The following is a 19382-nucleotide window of genomic DNA, read 5'->3' on the forward strand; positions in this document are numbered from 1 at the left end:
GAGGCATGCAAAGACAGCTCACATCAGATCACAAAAATAGAAAGCAGAGGGCTGCTCAGCACACAAACACGCAGTGTAACCAGGCCCAGCCTGAAAATACTTTCCCATGAGTAGTAGCAACAATAACAACAACAACAAAAACAACAACAACAACAAACCATTATTGGTCAATTAATGACTGTAAGTAAATAAAAATAAAATGATCTTAAAATTCAGCTATATTAGAATAAAAGAGAATCAATTTAATAATTAAAATTAAAGTTTTCACCAGATACTTGTTATCTTGTAACTTGGCAGTACACAAGTATCTGGTGCCAATTAAGAAAATGGCTAAAATATTTTGTTGTTATGAACACAAATTGACCATGTTACAAGTGAAAAAGGTGAAGAAGCCAAGTTGTTTTTTTTTTTTTTTTTTTTTTTTTTTTTTTTTGTTTTTTTTTTGTTTTTTTTTTTTTTTTTTTTTTTTTTGAGATGGAGTTTCGCCCTTGTTACCCAGGCTGGAGTGCAATGGCGCGATCTCGGCTCACCGCAACCTCCGCCTCCTGGGCTCAGGGAATTCTCCTGCCTCAGCCTCCTGAGTAGCTGGGATTACAGGCACGTGCCACCATGCCCAGCTAATTTTTTGCACTTTTTAGTAGAGACGGGGTTTCACCATGTTGACCAGGATGGTCTCGATCTCTCGACCTCGTGATCCACCCGCCTCGGCCTCCCAAAGTGCTGGGATTACAGGCTTGAGCCACCGCGCCCGGCCTGAAGCCAAGTTGTTTTGAACAAAGAAATACAAAGACTTCAGCACTTAAGAGTCGGAAGCCCTTACAACTCATTACAATTCATTCACAAAGGGGAAAAATTATCCACAGAAGACTCTTAGAGAGATTTTCCAGTTACATTTTGCTCAAGAGCAAACACTAGATTTTAAAACAAATTCACAAAAGAATATGGCAGAATAGAGTTGTTTTTTTTTTTCTTTTTTCCTTTTTTTTGAGATGGAGTTTCGCTCTTGTTACCCAGGCTGGAGTGCAATGGCGCGATCTCGGCTCACTGCAACCTCCGCCTCCTGGGTTCAGGCAATTCTCCTGCCTCAGCCTCCTGAGTAGCTGGGATTACAGGCACGCGCCACCATGCCCAGCTAATTTTTTGTATTTTAAGAAGAGACGGGGTTTCACCATGTTGACCAGGATGGTCTCAATCTCTTAATCTCGTGATCCACCCGCCTCGGCCTCCCAAAGTGCTGGGATTACAGGCGTGAGCCACCGCGCCCGGCAGAATAGAGTTTTATAGGAAACATTTTCACAGCTTTACTGCAGTTAACATAGCAATTCATAAAGCAAGAAGAAATGTAATAAAAACACTCGTAATAATTGGCATATTTCTCCAATTCTATCTGGAGAACAGGCTTAAAAAGTGAGCAACATAGTTTACTATGCCAACATGTGCTGAGTAAGTTTTAAAAACCTATTTAAATACCTATTTAAAATCCTAGGCCAGGCACAGTGGCTCACATCTGTAATCTCAGCACTTTGGGTGGCTGAAGCAGGTGGGTCATCTGAGCAAAAAACCCACACGCCTGTAATCCCAACACTTTGGGAGGCAGAGGTAGGGGGCGGATCACGAGGTAAAGAGATCAAGACCATCCTGGTCAACACGGTGAACCCCCATCTCTACTAAAAATACAAAAAAATTAGCTGGGCATGGTGGCGCGTGCCTGTAGTCCCTGATACTCCGGAGGCTGCAGCAGGAGAACTGCCTGAACCTGGGAGGCGGAGGTTGCCGTGAGCCAAGATCACAACATTGGCTAAGGTGGGAAGACCGTTTGAGCCTGGGAGGCAGAGACTGCAGTGAGCCAAGATCATACCATTGCACTCCAATCTGAGTGACAGAGTGAGATACCGCCTTGGTTGGGGGGTGGGGGGAGAAAAAAGAAAAGAAAAAAATTCTATTAAAAACCTATTCCTATAGTTAACAAACCTATTCCTTTCCTCCAACAGTAAAGATGCTTGAGGCAGGCCGGGCGTGGTGGCTCAAGCCTGTAATCCCAGCACTTTGGGAGGCCGAGGCGGGTGGATCACGAGGTCAAGAGATCGAGACCATCCTGGTCAACATGGTGAAACCCCGGCTCTACTAAAAATAGAAAAAAATTAGCTGGGCATGGTGGTGCGTGCCTGTAATCCCAGCTACTCAGGAGGCTGAGGCAGGAGAATTGCCTGAACCCAGGAGGCGGAGGTTGCGGTGAGCTGAGATCACGCCATTGCACTCCAGCCTGGGTAACAAGAGAGAAACTCCGTCTCAAAAAAAAAAAAAAAAAAAAAAAAAAGAGAAACTCCGTCTCAAAAAAAAAAAAAAAAGATGCTTGAGGCTACATCCATAATCCTCCTGTCTACCTATACATCTTTGACCCTCATTCCAGCCCAGAAGGCAACCCTCCCACTCTCATGCTCATTACCCCATGGAGGCTGGAATTCTGTAACCTGCACTGCCCTTCTACTCCATCTTCAAGGTCCTCTGGCCTCAACACAAAGCTCAGGTAGCTCACTATACTTCCTAGACTACATCTAGTTGAAAGTGGCCTATTTCTTTCCCTTCCTGAAGCAATGGGGTAGGAACCTGAACAACATTCAGTCCTCCTGCCCACGCCCCTAACACGATGCTAAGATGAGTGCACAAGGAGAAAGAGACACCTGACCCATCATAAATCAAAGCCACCTCCACAGTCATGATCCTGCCTGGGCTGTGTCTGGGGTTCTACCAAGGCTGAGCCTCTTCCTGAGCAGCTTGTTAGCAAATATCAAGAGTTCAATGGAATGGTAATTAAAATAACTCACTGAATAATTCTTGGCTAACTACTGCACATTTTGTAATAAAAATACCTATGGTTGCAAGAAGGACCTTCTTTCATTTATAAAGACAATATAGTAATATTTGTGTAAGTTTCATATAAAAATTCAGCGTGTAAGAAAGGTAACTTTGTTTTCCTTAAAGACTCATATATGATCACTAAAAATACTTACTCCCCAGAGATCCCCTCTTCCTACAACACAACACCTCACTTGGCAATCATTTCCTCTCATTTGACTATCCCATTTGTTATGTGTGTAGAATAGTTCATATGCAAATAATACATCTATATTTCCACTATTTGAATACCAGTAGTTTCCCTACCTCAATAACAGATAAACATTTTCTCTGTTTTCTATCCTGAGCCCTTGATCTGATTTTCTGGGTGCCTTCATCTCTCAATAATGACTTTACTCACAAACTGGTCCCAGAACACATACAGGAAGTTACTTTCTGACATCAGGGCCCTCATCAAACTAAAATCCCAGTGTCCTAGACAATCAGGATTTTTCTACTTAAGAGACTTTACCCAGCTAACCCAGGAGGCTGAAGTAGGAAGATCACTTGAAGAAAGGAGTATGAGATCAGCCTGGGCAACAAACGAGATCCTGTAACTTAAAAAAACATTTTTTTTCCAGCTCAGGTCAAAACTCCCATGCTGATCAGTAGTGGGATCATGCCTGTGAGTAGCCACTGCACTCCAGCCTAAGCAACATAGTGAGACACCCCTGACCCCCCCAAAAAAAAAAATTCTTGCAGCTTTTTCAGCCCAGTTTTAAAAAACTGCTTTTAATTAGCTGCAGCTACTTGGGAGGCTGAGATGGGAAGACAGCTTGAACCCAGGAGTTTGAGGATGCAGTGAGCTACAATCACGCTACTACACTCCAACTACAGTTAGAGATAGGGTAAGCCCTCATCTCTAAAAAAAATTTTTTTTTTTTGAGACCGAGTTTCGCTCTTGTTACCCAGGCTGGAGTGCAATGGCGCGATCTCGGCTCACCGCAAACTCCGCCTCCCGGGTTCAGGCAATTCTCCTGCCTCAGCCTCCTGAGTAGCTGGGATTACAGGCACACGCCACCATGCCCAGCTGATTTTTTGTATTTTTAGTAGAGACGGGGTTTCACCATGTCGACCAGGATGGTCTCGAACTCTCGACCTCGTGATCCACCCGCCTCGGCCTCCCAAAGTGCTGGGATTACAGGCTTGAGCCACCGCCCCCGGCAAAAAATTTTTTTAATAATAATTTTTAAAAAGAGACTTCAAGTCCCAAATGGCAATAAAGGGCTTAACTTTATGCTATACTATAAATCATTCATGTGCAACTGCCTGGACACAACAAAATGAGTACAAAGACATGAGAATCAGTGAAAAATTTAAGCCACTCCTCAAACTTGGATAGCTTTTACTCACAGACTAGAATTCATGACTATAATTTTAAATTACATACACATGTAACATATTCTACAAGCCACAGCACCTAAATTATATGAAAGAATTAATTTTTTTCAATATGCCACAGAATTGTGCAATCAGCACTACAACCAATGGGGACATCAGTAGTGATTTGGGTTCCTATCACTATTGATCCCACTTTCAGGGACATGTGCAACAAGACAACCAGAGTAGCCGGAACACCGTTGGGTAAACTAAACACTTAAATTATTCCCTCCCATCCTCAAAAAATATTAATTACAAAAATAAAAACAGGCCAAGAGTGGTGGCTCATGCTTGTAATCCCAAGACTTTGGGAGGCTGAGGTAGGAAGATGGCTTGAGGCCAGGAGTTTAACACCTAGGCAATATAGCAAGATCCCACCTCTACAAAAAAAAATTTTTTTTGTTTTGAGATAAGGTCTTGCTCTGTAGCCCAGGCTGGTGTATAGTGAAGCAATCTTGGCTCACTGCAACCTCTGCTCCCAGTCCCAAGTAAGCCTCCTACCTCAGCCCCCTCAGTAGCTGGGACTACAGGTGCATGCTACCACATCAAGCTAATTTTTGTATTTAAAATATAATTTAAAAAATATAAATAAAAACAATGCTAGTTTGTATCTGGCCTCAAAGAAAAAAAAAACTGTATATAATTCCTTGTCCTTTACTCTTAACCAAGCTGCTTTTCTATCCAGTCTCTTTGGTCAAGCTACTGAACCACTTAAAACACCAGAGTCCCTTTATGTAAAGTCAAGCCAACGAAAAGAGACATGACCTTTTTTTGCCCAGCCCCAGAAAGTAAATGGGTGTTAACATGTTTGTCAGTGAAGTATAGGAAGGGAAAAAACTAACTGTCTTCTATCACCATCTAAATTTTTGTGGATTATTCTCCTCTTTGCTCCATTTTCTCTTTAACCCTTCCTTACTGTTTCAACTCTCTTCCTTCTCTTTATTCCCACATCTCTGTTCCAAGCTCTTTTTGTTCTTACTCTTCTCAGTCTTAAAGCCCAGAACAATGCCCTTTTATTTCATTTCCAATAGGAAAGAAAATGTACCAGGGATTAGGAAATTTAGCTCATACCAACGGCAGCATCTGCTACTATCACCAACAATCAACAAAATCGACAAATATCCAAGCAATTATTCAATACCTACTATAGATGAAATAATGTGGCAAGAATAATGGAAGAGATAAGGTACAAGACAGTTACTGCTCTCCAAGAACTGACAATCTTGTTAGAGAGATCATGCCAAAATGTGAGAACAGGTAAAACATAAGGCAGTTAGAAGACTGCAGTACATAATCTAAAAAAACCCAGGAGCTGTATTGTTTGGACACAGACCAAAGGAAGGCATGGTCACTGTGTTCTAAGGGCTCTCAAGGAGGCTCACTCAGAGAAAGCACAAGCTAGACTCTGAGGAGTCCTAAGAGCAGTAAGAGATGAGGTGGAGAAGAAAAAACTTTCCAGAAGAAAAAACTTCTAAGAAGAATAATATAAAACAGAAAATTTTTTGTTACACGTATTTTACCACAATTTAAAAAAAAAAAAAAAAAAAAAAGGAAAGAAGGAAAGAAGAACAGGTGCTTGTGCCCCTCAGCTGTCTCTAGCAGGGGAGAAAAAGCCAGCACAGAGGGCTTGACAATCTGAGAATTCCCATGCATCCTATGCATGGACAGGAACATCCTAATGAACTTGGTCAATTGACGCTGTCCAGTGCATAGTCACACCCCCCATAATTCCTAATATTATTTCTTCTAACCTGACATTATGAACATATTCTTTTCTTATTTTAAATAACAACACTGTATATAACCTGACAGTACGACTAAAGCAAAAGAAACTATTGATCAACAAGGGAGAGGTGTGCATGATGAGGAAAAACGCGATGATTGTTTTTCTACCAGGGAAATGCCCTCTGGAGGTAAGGGTTCAGCAGCTTTGCTATAGCCATAGTGCAGAAATCTCAAACCCAGAGGATCCATAGGTCCCCATTCTTCAGAGTTTTCTGCTCAGCACAAGAGAGGAAGTCTACAATTGCTTCTAGAAATGAGTCACGAAAAAAAAATTAGCTTTCAGCTTCCAGCCAGTTGCTAATAAAGACCTAAGTATCTAAATTCAAGGTATTAGCCTCTGCCAACCATCTAGGGGAAAAAAAAATCCCTACACTAGTAGATAAAGCAAATGTTATAGAAATCACACAAGACACACCTTTACTTGGTTGAAATCATGCCAAGGTGCCCTTTTGACTTTCAATTTAATCAGAAAGGAAATTCATGTAACAGTCGAAGAAGAAAGATTAGTCAAAACACTAAATAAGAGAAATGTTTCCAATTTCCCATAATGGCCAGTGTTAGAAAAGGAAACACGCTTGCTGAGAAACTGTCAAAATAATCATAAAAAATATAAATAGTGAGGATAGTAACTGGTCTAAGGTGCAAGACATCCAAAGATATGTTTCAGTTTATGTGTTAAAAAATAAAATGAGGCCGGGAGCGGTGGCTCAAGCCTGTAATCCCAGCACTTTGGGAGGCCGAGGCGGGTGGATCACGAGGTCAAAAGATCGAGACCATCCTGGTCAACATGGTGAAACCCTGTCTCTACTAAAAACACAAAAAATTAGCTGGGCATGGTGGTGCGTGCCTGTAATCCCAGCTACTCAGGAGGCTGAGGCAGGAGAATTGCCTGAACCCAGGAGGTGGAGGTTGCGGTGAGCCGAGATCGCGCCATTGCACTCCAGCCTGGGTAACAAGAGCGAAACTCCGTCTCAAAAAAAAAAAAAAAAAAAAAAATGAAGGCCAGGCACGGTGGCTGACACCTTTAATTCCAGCACTTTGGGTGGCCAAGAGGGTGGGGATCACCTGAGGTCGAGAGTTCAAGAGCAGCCTGACCAACATGGAGAAACCCCATCTCTATTAAAAATACAAAATTAGCTGGGCGTGGTAGCACATGCCTGTAATCTCAGCTACTCGGGAGGCCGAGTCAGGAGAATCACTTGAACCCAGGAGGTGGAGGCTGCAGTGAACCAAGATTGCGCCATTGCACTCCAGCCTGAGAAACCAGCAAAACTCCGCCTCAAAAAAAATAAAAAATAAAAAATAAAATGCTTGCTAGAATAATCAACTTTGTTCATTCCTTACAATTTCCATACTAATATCCCCAAATCAATAAAATACAAGCTATAAGAAAGAATTAATATTAAAATAAGTACATGAAACAAATGAGCTCATTAGTCCAAAGGCACTGATTATTCACAGCAAACCAGAGGGATCTGGATACTCTCAAGACATTTATCAGTCACTCAAATACATTTGTACAGAAGATGGTGATTCTGATGTTTTACTGTATCAACCTCATAAAATTCCTGAAAGCTCACTTCCTGAAACAAGTACAAAGCTCTGCAATTCTGCTACTATGTACTTCTGGTACAGTACATCTTTCTTGAACCTACTCCCCGCCTCCTTTCTAATTCTTACTAATTTGGGAATCTGAGGACCTTAGATGTGCATATATTAGAAAACAAAGTAAATGTAACAAAATGTCCAAATGATGTTGACATACACTTAAATTTGGTTTCAAGCTACAAGGCCATTCAGTTAGTCTGGAGGAGACATTAATTAACAACAGCTCATCCTTAGATTTAACTTCGGGGATTACACTGGAGTTTACAACACTGCTCACCTTTAGAACAGAGGCTAAGCTGGTCATGTGCTCATTGAGGGCACACTCAGATTCCTTGTAGGTCAAGCAAGTGAACTGGTACTCCTCGGGATCAAAGGCATCAGCCCCCTGCTGTTCCACATCGCTGGCCACTCCCACGTAATAGTCCTCTATGTCCCCAGGGTCTTCGTCCTCTTCTTCCTCTTCCTCACAATTTGGGTCATAGTCCTCTTCATTGCTGTCAGACCCCTGGCTATTCATGTCCACGGACATCTTAGCATCCAGCCAACTTGCAGATCAGGAAAGCAGTTGCTTTTTCACCCTCCCCCCAAAACTACCGCTTTCTCAAATGCATTAGTATTTTTGTCTTCTAAGGGAGAAAAAAAAAATAAGTGTTACTTTTTCCCCATGACAAGTTGTAACAGAAACCGTTCAAGAATCAAAATGGCACAGTCCTGGCCCTAATTTCACTATACCCTATTCCAACTCTGGTATCACCTGGGGAATCTCACCCTCATCCCCCAAGCCCAGGCTTATCAAAGGGAAACCCTTCCCTGGTGAGACAGAAGCATCTGATAATGGTAACTTCATATGAAGGGCCTGGCATGACAGGGCAAGGCCGTCTGCTCCATGTCAGGGAGTCAAATTCCAATGAACTTGTTAGTCTTGCCAAAGTCCTTAAGGGAAAAGCACATCCATACAGCTGGCCACCCAGAGGCGAGGCAACATAAAGATATAGCTACCAAAGTTTAAAATTTTGCTAATCATGGTCCAGTGAGTATTGATACAGACAGTACACAAATAGGAACACTTCCCGTTATAATATGTACAAAAAGAAGACCACTGTTTCACAGACATTAATCTTAGATGTCTGAAAAATAGGTGCATAGTTGGTAAAGAAAAAAACTGGCTCTCGGCCTTAGCGCCATTTTTTTTGGAAACCTCTGCGCCATGAGAGCCAAGTGAAGGAAGAAACGAATGTGCAGGCTGAAGCGCAAAAGAAGAAAGATGAAGCAGAGGTCCAAGTAAACCGCTAGCTTCTTGCACCGTGGAGGCCACAGGAGCAGAAACATGGAATGCCAGACGCTGGGGATGCTGGTACAAGTTGCGGGACTGCATGCTACTGTCTAGAGCTTGTCTCAATGGATCTAGAACTTCAACGCCATCTGATCGCCGATCACCTTTGAGACCCACTTTGCTTATAACAAAAACTACCCATGTTGGTCCTTTACCCTGGACCTGTGACATTCTGGACTATTTCTGTGTTTACTTGTGGCCGAGTGTAACAACCATAAAATAAATCACCTCTTCCACTGTCTTAGCTGAAGAATTTAAAAAAAAAAAAAAAAAAAAAAAGAAAGAAAGAAAGAAGGAAAGAAAAAAAAATGGCCGGGCGCAGTGGCTCACACCTATAATCCCAGCACTTGTAGAACAGCCTGGCCAACAAGGTGAAACCCTGTCTCTCCTAAAAATAAAAAAATTAGCTGGGTGTAGTCGCAGGCACCTGTAGTCCCAGCTACTCAGGAGACTGAGGCAGGAGAATCGCCTGAACCCAGGAGGCAGAGGTTGTAGTGAGCCAAGATCTTGCCACTGTACTCCAGCCTGGGAAACAGAGCAAGACTCTGCCTCAAAAACAAAAAACAAAAACAAACAAAAAAACCACATAGCTCTTCAACATCCTCCTCTAGTCTGCAAAGTTGACTGATTTTTTTTAAAGAGTTCCACTGGCCAGGTGTAGTGGCTCATGCCTGCAATCCTAGCACTCTGGGAGGCCGAGGCGGGTGGATCACGAGGTTGAGAGATCGAGACCATCCTGGTCAACATGGTGAAACCCCGTCCCTACTAAAAATACTAAAAATTAGCTGGGCATGGTGGCGTGTGCCTGTAATCCCAGCTACTCAGGAGGCTGAGGCAGGAGAATTGCCTGAACCCAGGAGGCGGAGGTTGCAGTGAGCCGAGATCGCGCCATCGCACTCCAGCCTGGGTAACAAGAGCGAAACTCCGTCTCATTTAAAAAAAAAAAAAAAAAAAGAAAAAAAGAAACGGAAAAAAAAAAACCAGTCAGGAGTTCGCGACCAGCCTGGACAACATAGTGAAACCCTATCTCTACTAAAAATACAAAAAAACTAGCCAGGCAGGATGGCAGGCACCTGTAATCCCAGCTAATCAGGAGGCTGAGGCAGGAGAATCTCTTGAACCTGGGAGGCGGAGGTTGCAGCGAGCCATGATCGCACCACTGCACTCCAGCCTGGGCAAAACTCTGTCTCACACACACACAAAAAAGAGTGAAACTCAGTCTCAAAAAAAAAAAAAAAATGTCCACAATAGCAAAATGTTACTCCACTACATATGAATAAAGAGAATACTAGTTGAGAAAGTGAAAGTCACAAATCCTAACTTCAACTTACAGAAAACTGTGGCAAACACCCACAAACTTCTCTATACAAGTACTATTTCAAGGGATGATCTGCAAGAACAGTATCAACTAATGATTTAAATCTGGCTGGGCACGGTGGCTCACTCTTGTAATCCCAGCACTTTGGGAGGCCACAGTGGGTGGATCACAAGGCCAAGAGTTCCATATCAGCCTGACCAACATGGTGAAACCCCATCTCTATTAAAAATACAAAAATTAGCTGGGCGTGGTGGTAGGTGCCTATAATCTCAGCTACTCGGGAGGCTGAGGCAGGAGAATCCTTGAATTCAGGAGAAGGAAGATGCAGTGAGCCTGGGCAACAAGAACAAAACTCCATTTCAAAAAAAAAACAAAAAAATCAACTAATGATTTAAATCTAAAACTAACAGAACCTTAAAGTGCAAGAGCATTTGGATTAACAATATGTAAACAACTTATATAAATAAATCTAGATTAAATACAAAAGCAAATGTAAAGCCTACTTGAAGTAGATACTCTGTCTGAAAAAAACCACCAACCATTAATCTAAAACAAAGACTGACGGCCAGGTGTGCTGGCTCACAGCTACAATTCCAGAACTTTGAGAGCTGAGATAAGAGGATTCCTTGAAGCCAGAAGGTCAAGACCCACCTGAACAACCTAGTGAGATCACGTTGCTACAGCAAATTAAAAAACAATAATAATCCCAGCATTTTGGGAAATGGAGGTGGGCAGAACACCCGAGGCCAGGAGATCAAGATCAGCCTAGCCAACACTGGCGAAATCCCATCTCAACTAAAAATACAAAAATTAGGCTGGGCATGGTGGCTCACGCCTGTAATCCCAACACTTTGGGAGGCCAAGGTGGGCGGATCATGAGGTCACGAGTTAGAGATCAGCCCGACCATGATGAAACCCCGTCTCTACTAAAAATACAAAAATTAGCCAGGCGTGCTTGTGCACACCTGTAATCCCAGCTCCTCAGGAGACTGACACAGGAGAACCACTTGAACCCAGGAGGCAGAGGTTGCAGTGAGCCAAGATCACACCACTACACTCTAGCATTGGTGACAGAGCAACACTCCATCTCAAAAAAAAAAAAGGAAAGAAAAAAAACAAAACCAACAAAAATTAGCTGGGCATGGTGGTGAACATTTACAATCCCAGATACTTGGGAGGCTGCGGCAGGAGAATCACTTGAACCAGGGAGGCAGAGGTTGCAGTGAGCCAAGATCATGCCACTGCACTCCAGCCTGGGCAACAGAGTGAGATACTGTCTCAAAAAAAATAAATAAACGAAATAAGATGGGCACAGTGGTCACGTGCCTGTAGTCCTGGCTATGTGAATGGATTGCTTGGGCCTAGAAGGTCAAGGCTGCAGTGAGATCATGCCACTAATGCCTCTACATATCAGCCTAGGCAACAGATTCTGTCTCAAAAAAATAAAAATTAAAAATAAATAAATAAATAAAGTTAATAATAATTTAGATAAATGCTCTTCTACTTACCAAAAAAAAAAAAAAAAAAAAAAAAGAGGCCCAAGTACAGTGGCTCACATTGTATCATAATCCCCATACTTTGGGAGGCTGAGGCTGGAGGATCATTCATAACTATGAGTTCCAAAGGAGCCTGGGCAACATAATGAGACCCATCTCTACCAAAAGGAAAAAGAATTTGTACTGAATATGTAAAGTCTAAAGGACCGTGGAATCTTTTTTTTTTTCACCCTGAGACAGGGTTTCACTCTGTCACCCAGTCTGGGATGTAATGACATGATCATGGTCTACTGCAGCCTCCAACTTCTGGGCTCAAGAGATCTTCCTGCCTCAGCCTCCTGAGTAGCTGGGACTACAGGTATATGTCACCCCAACACCTGGCTAATTTTATTTTTTGTAGAAACAGGGTTTTACTGGCCAGGCATGGTGGTGGCTCATGCCTGTAACCTCAGCAACTTGGGAGGCCGAGGCAGTTGGATCACAAGGTCAGGACTTCCAGATCAGCCTGGTCAATACACTAAAATCCCATCTCTACTAAAAATACAAAAATTAGCTGAGCGTGGTGGTGGGCGCCTGTAGTCCCAGCTACTCAGGAGGCTGAGGCAGGAGAATTGCTTGAACCCAGGAGGTTGCAGTGAGCCAAGATCATGCCACTGCACTCCAGCGTGGGTGACAGAGCAAGACTCCATCTCCAAGGAAAAAAAAAAGGAAAAAGAAAAGGGTATTCCTATGTTGTTAAGGCTGGTCTCGAACTCCTGGCCCCGAGCGATCCTCCTGCCTTGGCCTTAAAAAACACTGGGATTACATGGCATGAGCCACTGTGCTCACCCTAGAGTCACATTTTTATATAATAAAAATATCAGCATATTTAAGTTGGTATGTTAAATATAAATGCTCCGATTTCTTAAAAAAAAAAAAAACCTATTAAATGATGTTTGCAGTCTGACTTTTAACAAACTCTTTTGTATGGTAGAGCCACATAGTCACAACTAAACTTAACTATGGTGTTTTTTCTTTGGAGAAAAAGTTAATCTTTAAGTTAGAAATACCTGTAATTCTTGGGAGATTTCTCAGGCATATGTCACCCAAATAGTCTATGTAATATGATTTCCATCTAAAATGAAAAGAGAATTACATGTATATTTTTAAAACTGGTATACCAATTTTGCAAGTTTTTTATTTTTGTTGTTTAAAGCTAAGGTATTTTAAAGAACAAGTACCAAGGAACAGAACAACTATTAAGTTAAGAACTTCTTTTAAGTGCCAACAAAAATCCATATCATAATTATACTAACAAGAGTTACATGAGCTTCTAAAAAAAAAAAAAAAGTATTCCACTGGGTGTAGTGGCTCACACCTGTAATCCTAGCACTTTGGGAGGCTGAGGCAGGCAGATCACCCATCAGGAGTTCGATACCAGCCTGACCAATATGGCGAAACACCATCTCTACTAAAAACACAAAAATCAGCTGGGCATGGTGGCGGGCACCTGTAATCCCAGCTACTCAGGAGGCTGAGGCAGGAAAATCGCTTGAACTGGGGCAACAGAGGCTACAGTGCGCTGAGATTGTGTCACTGCATTCCAGCCTGGGTAACAAGAGACTTCATCTCAAAAAAAAAAAGACAGAGAGAGAAAGAAAGAAAGTAGCCAGGCGCAGTGGCTCACCTGTAATCCCAGAACACTTTGGGAGGCTGAGGCGGGTGGATCACCTGAGGTCAGGAGTTTGAGATCAGCCTGACCAACACAGAGATCCCCATCTCTACTAAAAATATAAAATTAGCCAGGCATGGTGGCTCATGCCTGTAATCCCAGGTATTTGGGAGGCTGAGGCAGGAGAATAGCTTGAACCCAGGAGACAGAGATTGTGGTGAGGTGAGATCATGCCACTGCACTCTAGTCTGAGCAACAAGAGCAAAACTCTGTCTCAAGGCAAGAAAAAAAAAAAAGTATTCAAAGTAAACAGGTAGCAATAATTTAACCTGGGATACTAGTAATAGAAACTAATGCTCAATTCTCTCTCTCCTCTCTCTCAGTTTGAAAACTACTTTTTTTTTTTTTTTTTTTTTTTTTGAAACAGGGTCTCCCTCTGTCGCCCAGGATGGAGAGCAGCATTGCAATCTCAGCTCACTGTAACCTCCACCTCACCCAGCTGAAAGCCTACTTCTTTACTATAATACTTCTATCCTTCAGATTCTCGACAGTAGCTACCACAATTTCAATCCTAAATGTTATGTACACGTTGACAAAGCAAACTGTAACTGATTTAAAATTGAACTTTTACTATAAAGTCAACTCAACTGTGGTAATCTAACACAGAATACTACTAATATTTCAGATCTCACTTTACTCATGCTGTCATGGCTCATTTATGTCACTTTACTCATAAATGTCATGGTGGTACATGCCTGTAGTCCCAGCAACTTAGGGGGCTAAGGTGAAAGGACCTCTTGGGCCCAGGAGGTTGAGGCTGCAGTGAGCCAAGATTGAGCCACTGCAATCCAGTCTAGGTGACAGAGAGACCCTGTCTCCAAAAAAAAAAAAAAAAAAAAAAAAAGTCCCAGGGCCAGGTGTGGTGGCTGACACAAGTAATTCCAGCACTTTGGGAGGCCAACGTGGGTAGATGGCCTGAGCGTAAGAGTTCAAGACCAGCCTGAGCAACATGGTGAAAACTCACCGCTATAAAAGACAAAAATTAGCTGGGCATGGTGGCTGCAGATGTAATCCCAGCTATTTGGGAGGCTGAAGCAGGAGAATTGCTTGAATCTGGGAGATGGAGGCTGCAGTGAATCAAGATTGCACCACTGCACTCTAGCCTGGGCAATAGAGTGAGATTCCATCTCAAAAAAAGAAAAGAAGAGAAAAGAAAAGAAAGGAAGAGAAAAGAAATTGCCCACAGCTGCTCACCAACCAAATATTTAGGTGGGGAAAACTCCAAGCTCCTCCAAAAAAAAAAAAAAAAGAGAACTCCATTTCATACTAAGTGTTCTAGGCACAGATTTAAACGAAAATTTAATTTTTAATCATCTCAAAGTTAAATATCCAAATTCTACTTGAAAAAATACTGACCTTGTTCCAAGGGGGCAGTATCTATTTCTTTAGTAACATAACTGACAGTAACATTTTTATTTCCTTTGAGACTTAAATATTATCCCTACATCCCAGGAAGAAATGTCATTAATAGAAATTGTTTTTGGAGTTCAAGACCAACCTGGGCAACACTGCCAAATGCCGTCTCTGCAAAAACAGAATCTTAAAAATTAGTGGGGCACGGTGGCACACCCCTGTAGTCCTAGTTGCTCAAGAAGTTGAAAGAGAAGGATTACTTGAGTCCGAGAGATTGCAGTGAGCCATGATCACACCACTGCACTCCAGCCTGGGTGACAGAGTGAGGCCCTGTCTCTAAAAAAATTTTTTAAAGGTCAGGCACAGTGGCTCACACCTGTAATCCCAGCACTTTAGGAGGTCAAAGTGGGAGGACCCCTTGAGCCCAGCACTTCAATACCAACCTAGGCAACCTATTAAGATCCTGTATCGGCCGGGGGGCAGTGGCTCACGCCTATAATCCCAGCACTTTGGGAGGCCCAGGTGAGTGGATCACGAGGTCAAGAGATCGAGACCATCCTGGTCAACGTGGTAAAACCCCGTCTCTACTAAAATACAAAAATTAGCTGGGCATGGTGGCTCACACCTGTAGTCCCAGCTACTCAGGAGGCTGAGGTAGGAGAATTGCTTGAACCCAGGAGACGGAGACTGCGGTGAGCCGAGATCGCGCCACTGCACTCCAGCCTGGGTTTCAAGAGCAAAACTCCGTCTCAAAAAAAAAAAAAGACCCTGTATCTACAAAATATTTTTAAAATTAGCCAGGTATGGTGGTGCGTGCCTGTGGTCTCACATACTTGGGAGGCTGAAGCAGGAGGACCGTTTGAGCCCAGAAGGGCAAGACTGCTCTTAGCTCTGATCGCCGCCACTGCACTCCAGCCTGGTGACAGCCACTGTCCCGCCCACCAAAAAAAAAAAAAAAAAATTTCCTCCAGAGCCAAAGTCACCCATGTTCAGAGGACCTTACAGCCACCCAGGGCTCGTTCACCACTGCAGACCACGAACAGAGTACAGAAGTTTTAGTGAGTCTGATGACGTTCACTCCAGATATGATCATTAGTGCTTTATGATCATTTACTAACTAAACCTCTGAAGAAAAACTTGGCACAAAACTAGAAATTAGCAATTTCGTTCCAAAATACTACACTCTGCAACTGTCTTGTCTAACACGGTGACCACTAGCCACATGCAGTTATTTAAATTTAATTACACTTAAAAATTAAGAAAAATTTAAATTTTCGTTTCCCAGGTGCACTAGCCTATAGGTCAAATGCTTGATGGCCACGTGTGGCTAGTAGCTACCATACAGAACAGCAAAAGTATAGAACATGTCCGCTATGACAGAAAGTTCTATGGGCCCCGGCAATAAACAGCACTAAGGCAAAGTCATCCGAGAACGGGCTGCCCAAGCAGCGTCGGGCAAGGGGGCTGCCCAGCTCCGGGGCCGCATGTCCCCAGTGGCGTCGTGGTCTCCGGAATATCCGAGCGGACTCGGAGCCCACGCGCTGAGGATACCCTCCACAGCCGGGCGTTAAACCGCGCGGGCAGCGCTGCGAGAGCTACCGAAGACGACTCGAGTGGGGAGCCCCGAGGCCGCGCGCTTCCTCGCCGCGCCAGGCAGGGAAGGCCCATATGTGCCGGCACCGGTTGGTCAGAGGCGGTGGCCTCCGACTTCTCCGCGAGCTAAAAAGGCGGCGAGACTAAAAAAAGGCGGAGAGACGCTGGGCGCCCGGCCGTCACTCCGCTGACGGCGGGGAACGCTTGGATAGTGTACCGGCGGCTGGGGGCGCCCGGGCCTCCCAGGCAACGGCGAAGGCGGAGTCCGGGCCCGGCCGGGGAGGCGCGCGGAGAGGCCCCCCCCGTTACCGGCCCGCCAAGGTAAACAAGGCCGCGACGTGCGCCGCGCACTTACCAGGAGCTGCGGCCCCGCGGCCGCTGAGCCCGGGCGAGCCAGACCGGGTCAGGCCGGACCAGAGGGATAGGATTGGGGCACAGCGGCGGCAGAGACAGCAGGCCGACGCCGGTCAAACCCGCGCTGCTTCCTCCACAGGAGCGGTCTCCGCAGCTCCGGAAGTGCTTGGCGCCGTTGCGTCACTTCCGGACTGGGGTCGACCCACGGTCTCTTGGGTCGCAGCAGGCTCCTGGCTACAGAGCCCCTTTAGCGCCGCCTCCTTGCAACTTGGCGCTCTGACCCAGAGTTTGACAGGGTACGGCGGGCTCCGACCGCGTGGGGAGTCACCATTAGCACACTAGCGTTTCCCGCCGAGATGATGTTAACCAGCGCGTTTCTTACCGACTTCTCATATCACTGTTCGTACTCCGGGATCGGGCACGGAGAGGACATCTGGCGTCGGTGGAGTGGATGGAGGACCATTGTTTCCCAGCCGCTATCTGGTCAGAGGAGAGCTGGGGCCTGCACCGAGAGGCGGTCTCTGGGTGGCCCCAGAGCCGCAGCCACACCAGGCTTTCGCTTCCCCCGCCGCGGCCTCGTTTGCCGCCCAGTTCTCCTACTTAACGCTCACCGTGCAAAATTGCATCTTAACTGCCTTGCTTGCAGTTTCTTTTTACAGTTGTAGGAATTGTCATGATGACTTCCAGTTACCTTCTGGGGCCGGTTGTCAAATGGTGTGGCTAGAGATGGACGCTCACTCAGATTGTTGCTGCACCACAGTGGAAATGCCCATGAGAAGCCGCTGTTGTTAGGGAGGCTCCGGAGTGTGCAATTCCACAGGCAACAAATCAAATTATTTCCAACCATACTCAAGTCCCTTATATACACATTCAAGACACCTATGCTGGCCAGTCGCTGTGGCTCATGCCTGTAATCCCAGCACTTTGAGAGGCCAAGATGGGAGGATCGCTTGGGCCCAAGAGTTTGATAAAGTGAGACCTCCCTCTTCTTTACAAAAAATTTAAAAATTAGCTGGGTGAAGTGGCACACGCCTGTGTTCCCACCTACTCAGGAGGCTGAAGTGATAGAATCACTTGAGCCGGGGAGGACGAGGCTGTAGTGCACGGAGATGGTGCCACTGCAGTCCAGCCTCGGTGACACAAAGAGACCTTATTTCAAAACAACAATAACAAGCTATACAATGTAGAAAGCCATTAAAAATCATAGAAAGCCATTAAAAATTTTATCCTCCTTCCCCATAAAAAAAAAGAGTGGGCTGCTCTGCCTACGGAGTAGCAATTTCTTTGTTTCTTTACTTCTCTAATAAACTTTCTTTTACTTTGCCAACAAAATAAATCATACTGGTTGGTGGAGCATGGTGGCTCACGCTTCTGATCCCAGCACTTTGGGAAGCCAAGGTGAGAGGATCGCTTGAGCCCAGGAGTGGAGGCCAGCCTGGGCAACATAGTGAGATTCCATGCCTACAAAAAAAAAAAAAAAAAAAAATGTTTTGATGGGTCATGAAAAAAAGCTCTTGGTGAGATGCAGCCATTTCTTCCGTCCTCAGTCTCTGCGCCTTTCGCAGAGCTTCCAGCAGCGCTATGTTGAGCGAGAGCATCCAGAGGTTCACAACCTCTGTGGTACATCGTTGCCACTATGAGGAGGACCCTGGGAAGAATGTGCCACTTACAGTGGAAAACAAGAGGCGGTTACTAGCCATGATGTGTTTGTACTTTGGATCTGGATTTGCTGCACATTTCTTTATAGTAAGACATCAACTGCTTTAAAAATAAGGATGTTTCAGTTCTCCATTTAACAGATATGAAGAGCTTTTTTTTTTTTTTTTTTTTCTTGCTGTGTCACCCAGGCTGGAATGCAGTGGCTCAATCTTGGCTCACCACAACCTCTGCTTCTCAGGTTCAAGTGATTCTCTTGCCTCAGCCTCCTGAGTAGCTAGGATTACAGGCATATGCCACTACATCCAGCTAATTTTTGTATTTTTTTTTTTTTTTTTTAGACGGAGTTTCGCTCTTATTACCCAGGCTGGAGTGCAATGGCGCGATCTCGGCTCACCGCAACCTCCGCCTCCTGGGCTCAAGCAATTCTCCTGCCTCAGCCTCCTGTGTAGCTGGGATTACAGGCACGCGCCGCCATGCCCAGCTAATTTTTTGTATTTTTTTTAGTAGAGACGGGGTTTCACCATGTTGACCAGGATGGTCTCGGTCTCTTGACCTCGTGATCCACCCGCCTCGGCCTCCCAAAGTGCTGGGATTACAGGCTTGAGCCACCGCGCCCAGCTAATTTTTGTATTTTTAGTAGAGACAGGATTTCACCATGTTGGTCAGGCTGGTCTCAATCTCCTGACCTTGTGAGCCACCCACCTCAGCCTCCCAAAGTGCTGGGATTACAGGCGTGAGCCATGGCGCCCAGCCATGAAGAGCATTTTAAGAGGTGCAGTCTCTGAAAAATGGATCAAACTCGAACTCATATGGCATACTAGATATGTGTGTAAATAAACTTATGCAATGAATGAAAAAAATGTTTTGGCTGGACATAGTGGCTCACGCCTGTAATCC

General features: G+C 44.5%; 2 protein-coding genes and 1 pseudogene across 5 annotated transcripts in view; 2 read left to right on the plus strand and 1 right to left on the minus strand.

Annotated features, from left to right (window-relative positions):
• ARIH2 (ariadne RBR E3 ubiquitin protein ligase 2) overlaps positions 1 to 17000 on the minus strand; it is a 75320-nt gene extending 58320 nt beyond the window's left edge. For 3 of the 4 annotated variants that reach the window (XM_039477706.2, XM_039477705.2, XM_039477707.2), the window contains exons 1-3: positions 16828 to 17000; positions 12865 to 12929; positions 7946 to 8294 (exon numbers count right to left, since the gene is read on the minus strand). In XM_039477706.2, the coding sequence (XP_039333640.1) occupies positions 7946 to 8197 (252 nt within the window). In that variant the 5' untranslated portion in view covers positions 8198 to 8294; positions 12865 to 12929; positions 16828 to 17000. The remainder of the gene's footprint in view (positions 1 to 7945; positions 8295 to 12864; positions 12930 to 16827) is intronic. The other variant, XM_074403893.1, reaches the window with a different exon arrangement.
• On the plus strand, positions 16186 to 18303 carry LOC104652742 (ARIH2 opposite strand lncRNA). The gene is given in 7 exon segments (XM_074403518.1): positions 16186 to 16277; positions 16374 to 16575; positions 16685 to 16774; positions 16776 to 17115; positions 17118 to 17422; positions 17424 to 17486; positions 17488 to 18303. Coding segments are annotated over 7 exon segments (1155 nt in total). The 3' UTR covers positions 17551 to 18303.
• On the plus strand, positions 18298 to 18607 carry LOC120367212 (cytochrome c oxidase subunit 7C, mitochondrial pseudogene; annotated as a pseudogene).
• The last annotated feature ends 775 nt before the right edge of the window (positions 18608 to 19382 follow it).

The sequence above is a fragment of the Saimiri boliviensis genome, chromosome 8 (genome assembly GCF_048565385.1).
Source record: "Saimiri boliviensis isolate mSaiBol1 chromosome 8, mSaiBol1.pri, whole genome shotgun sequence".
NCBI lineage: Eukaryota > Metazoa > Chordata > Mammalia > Primates > Cebidae > Saimiri > Saimiri boliviensis.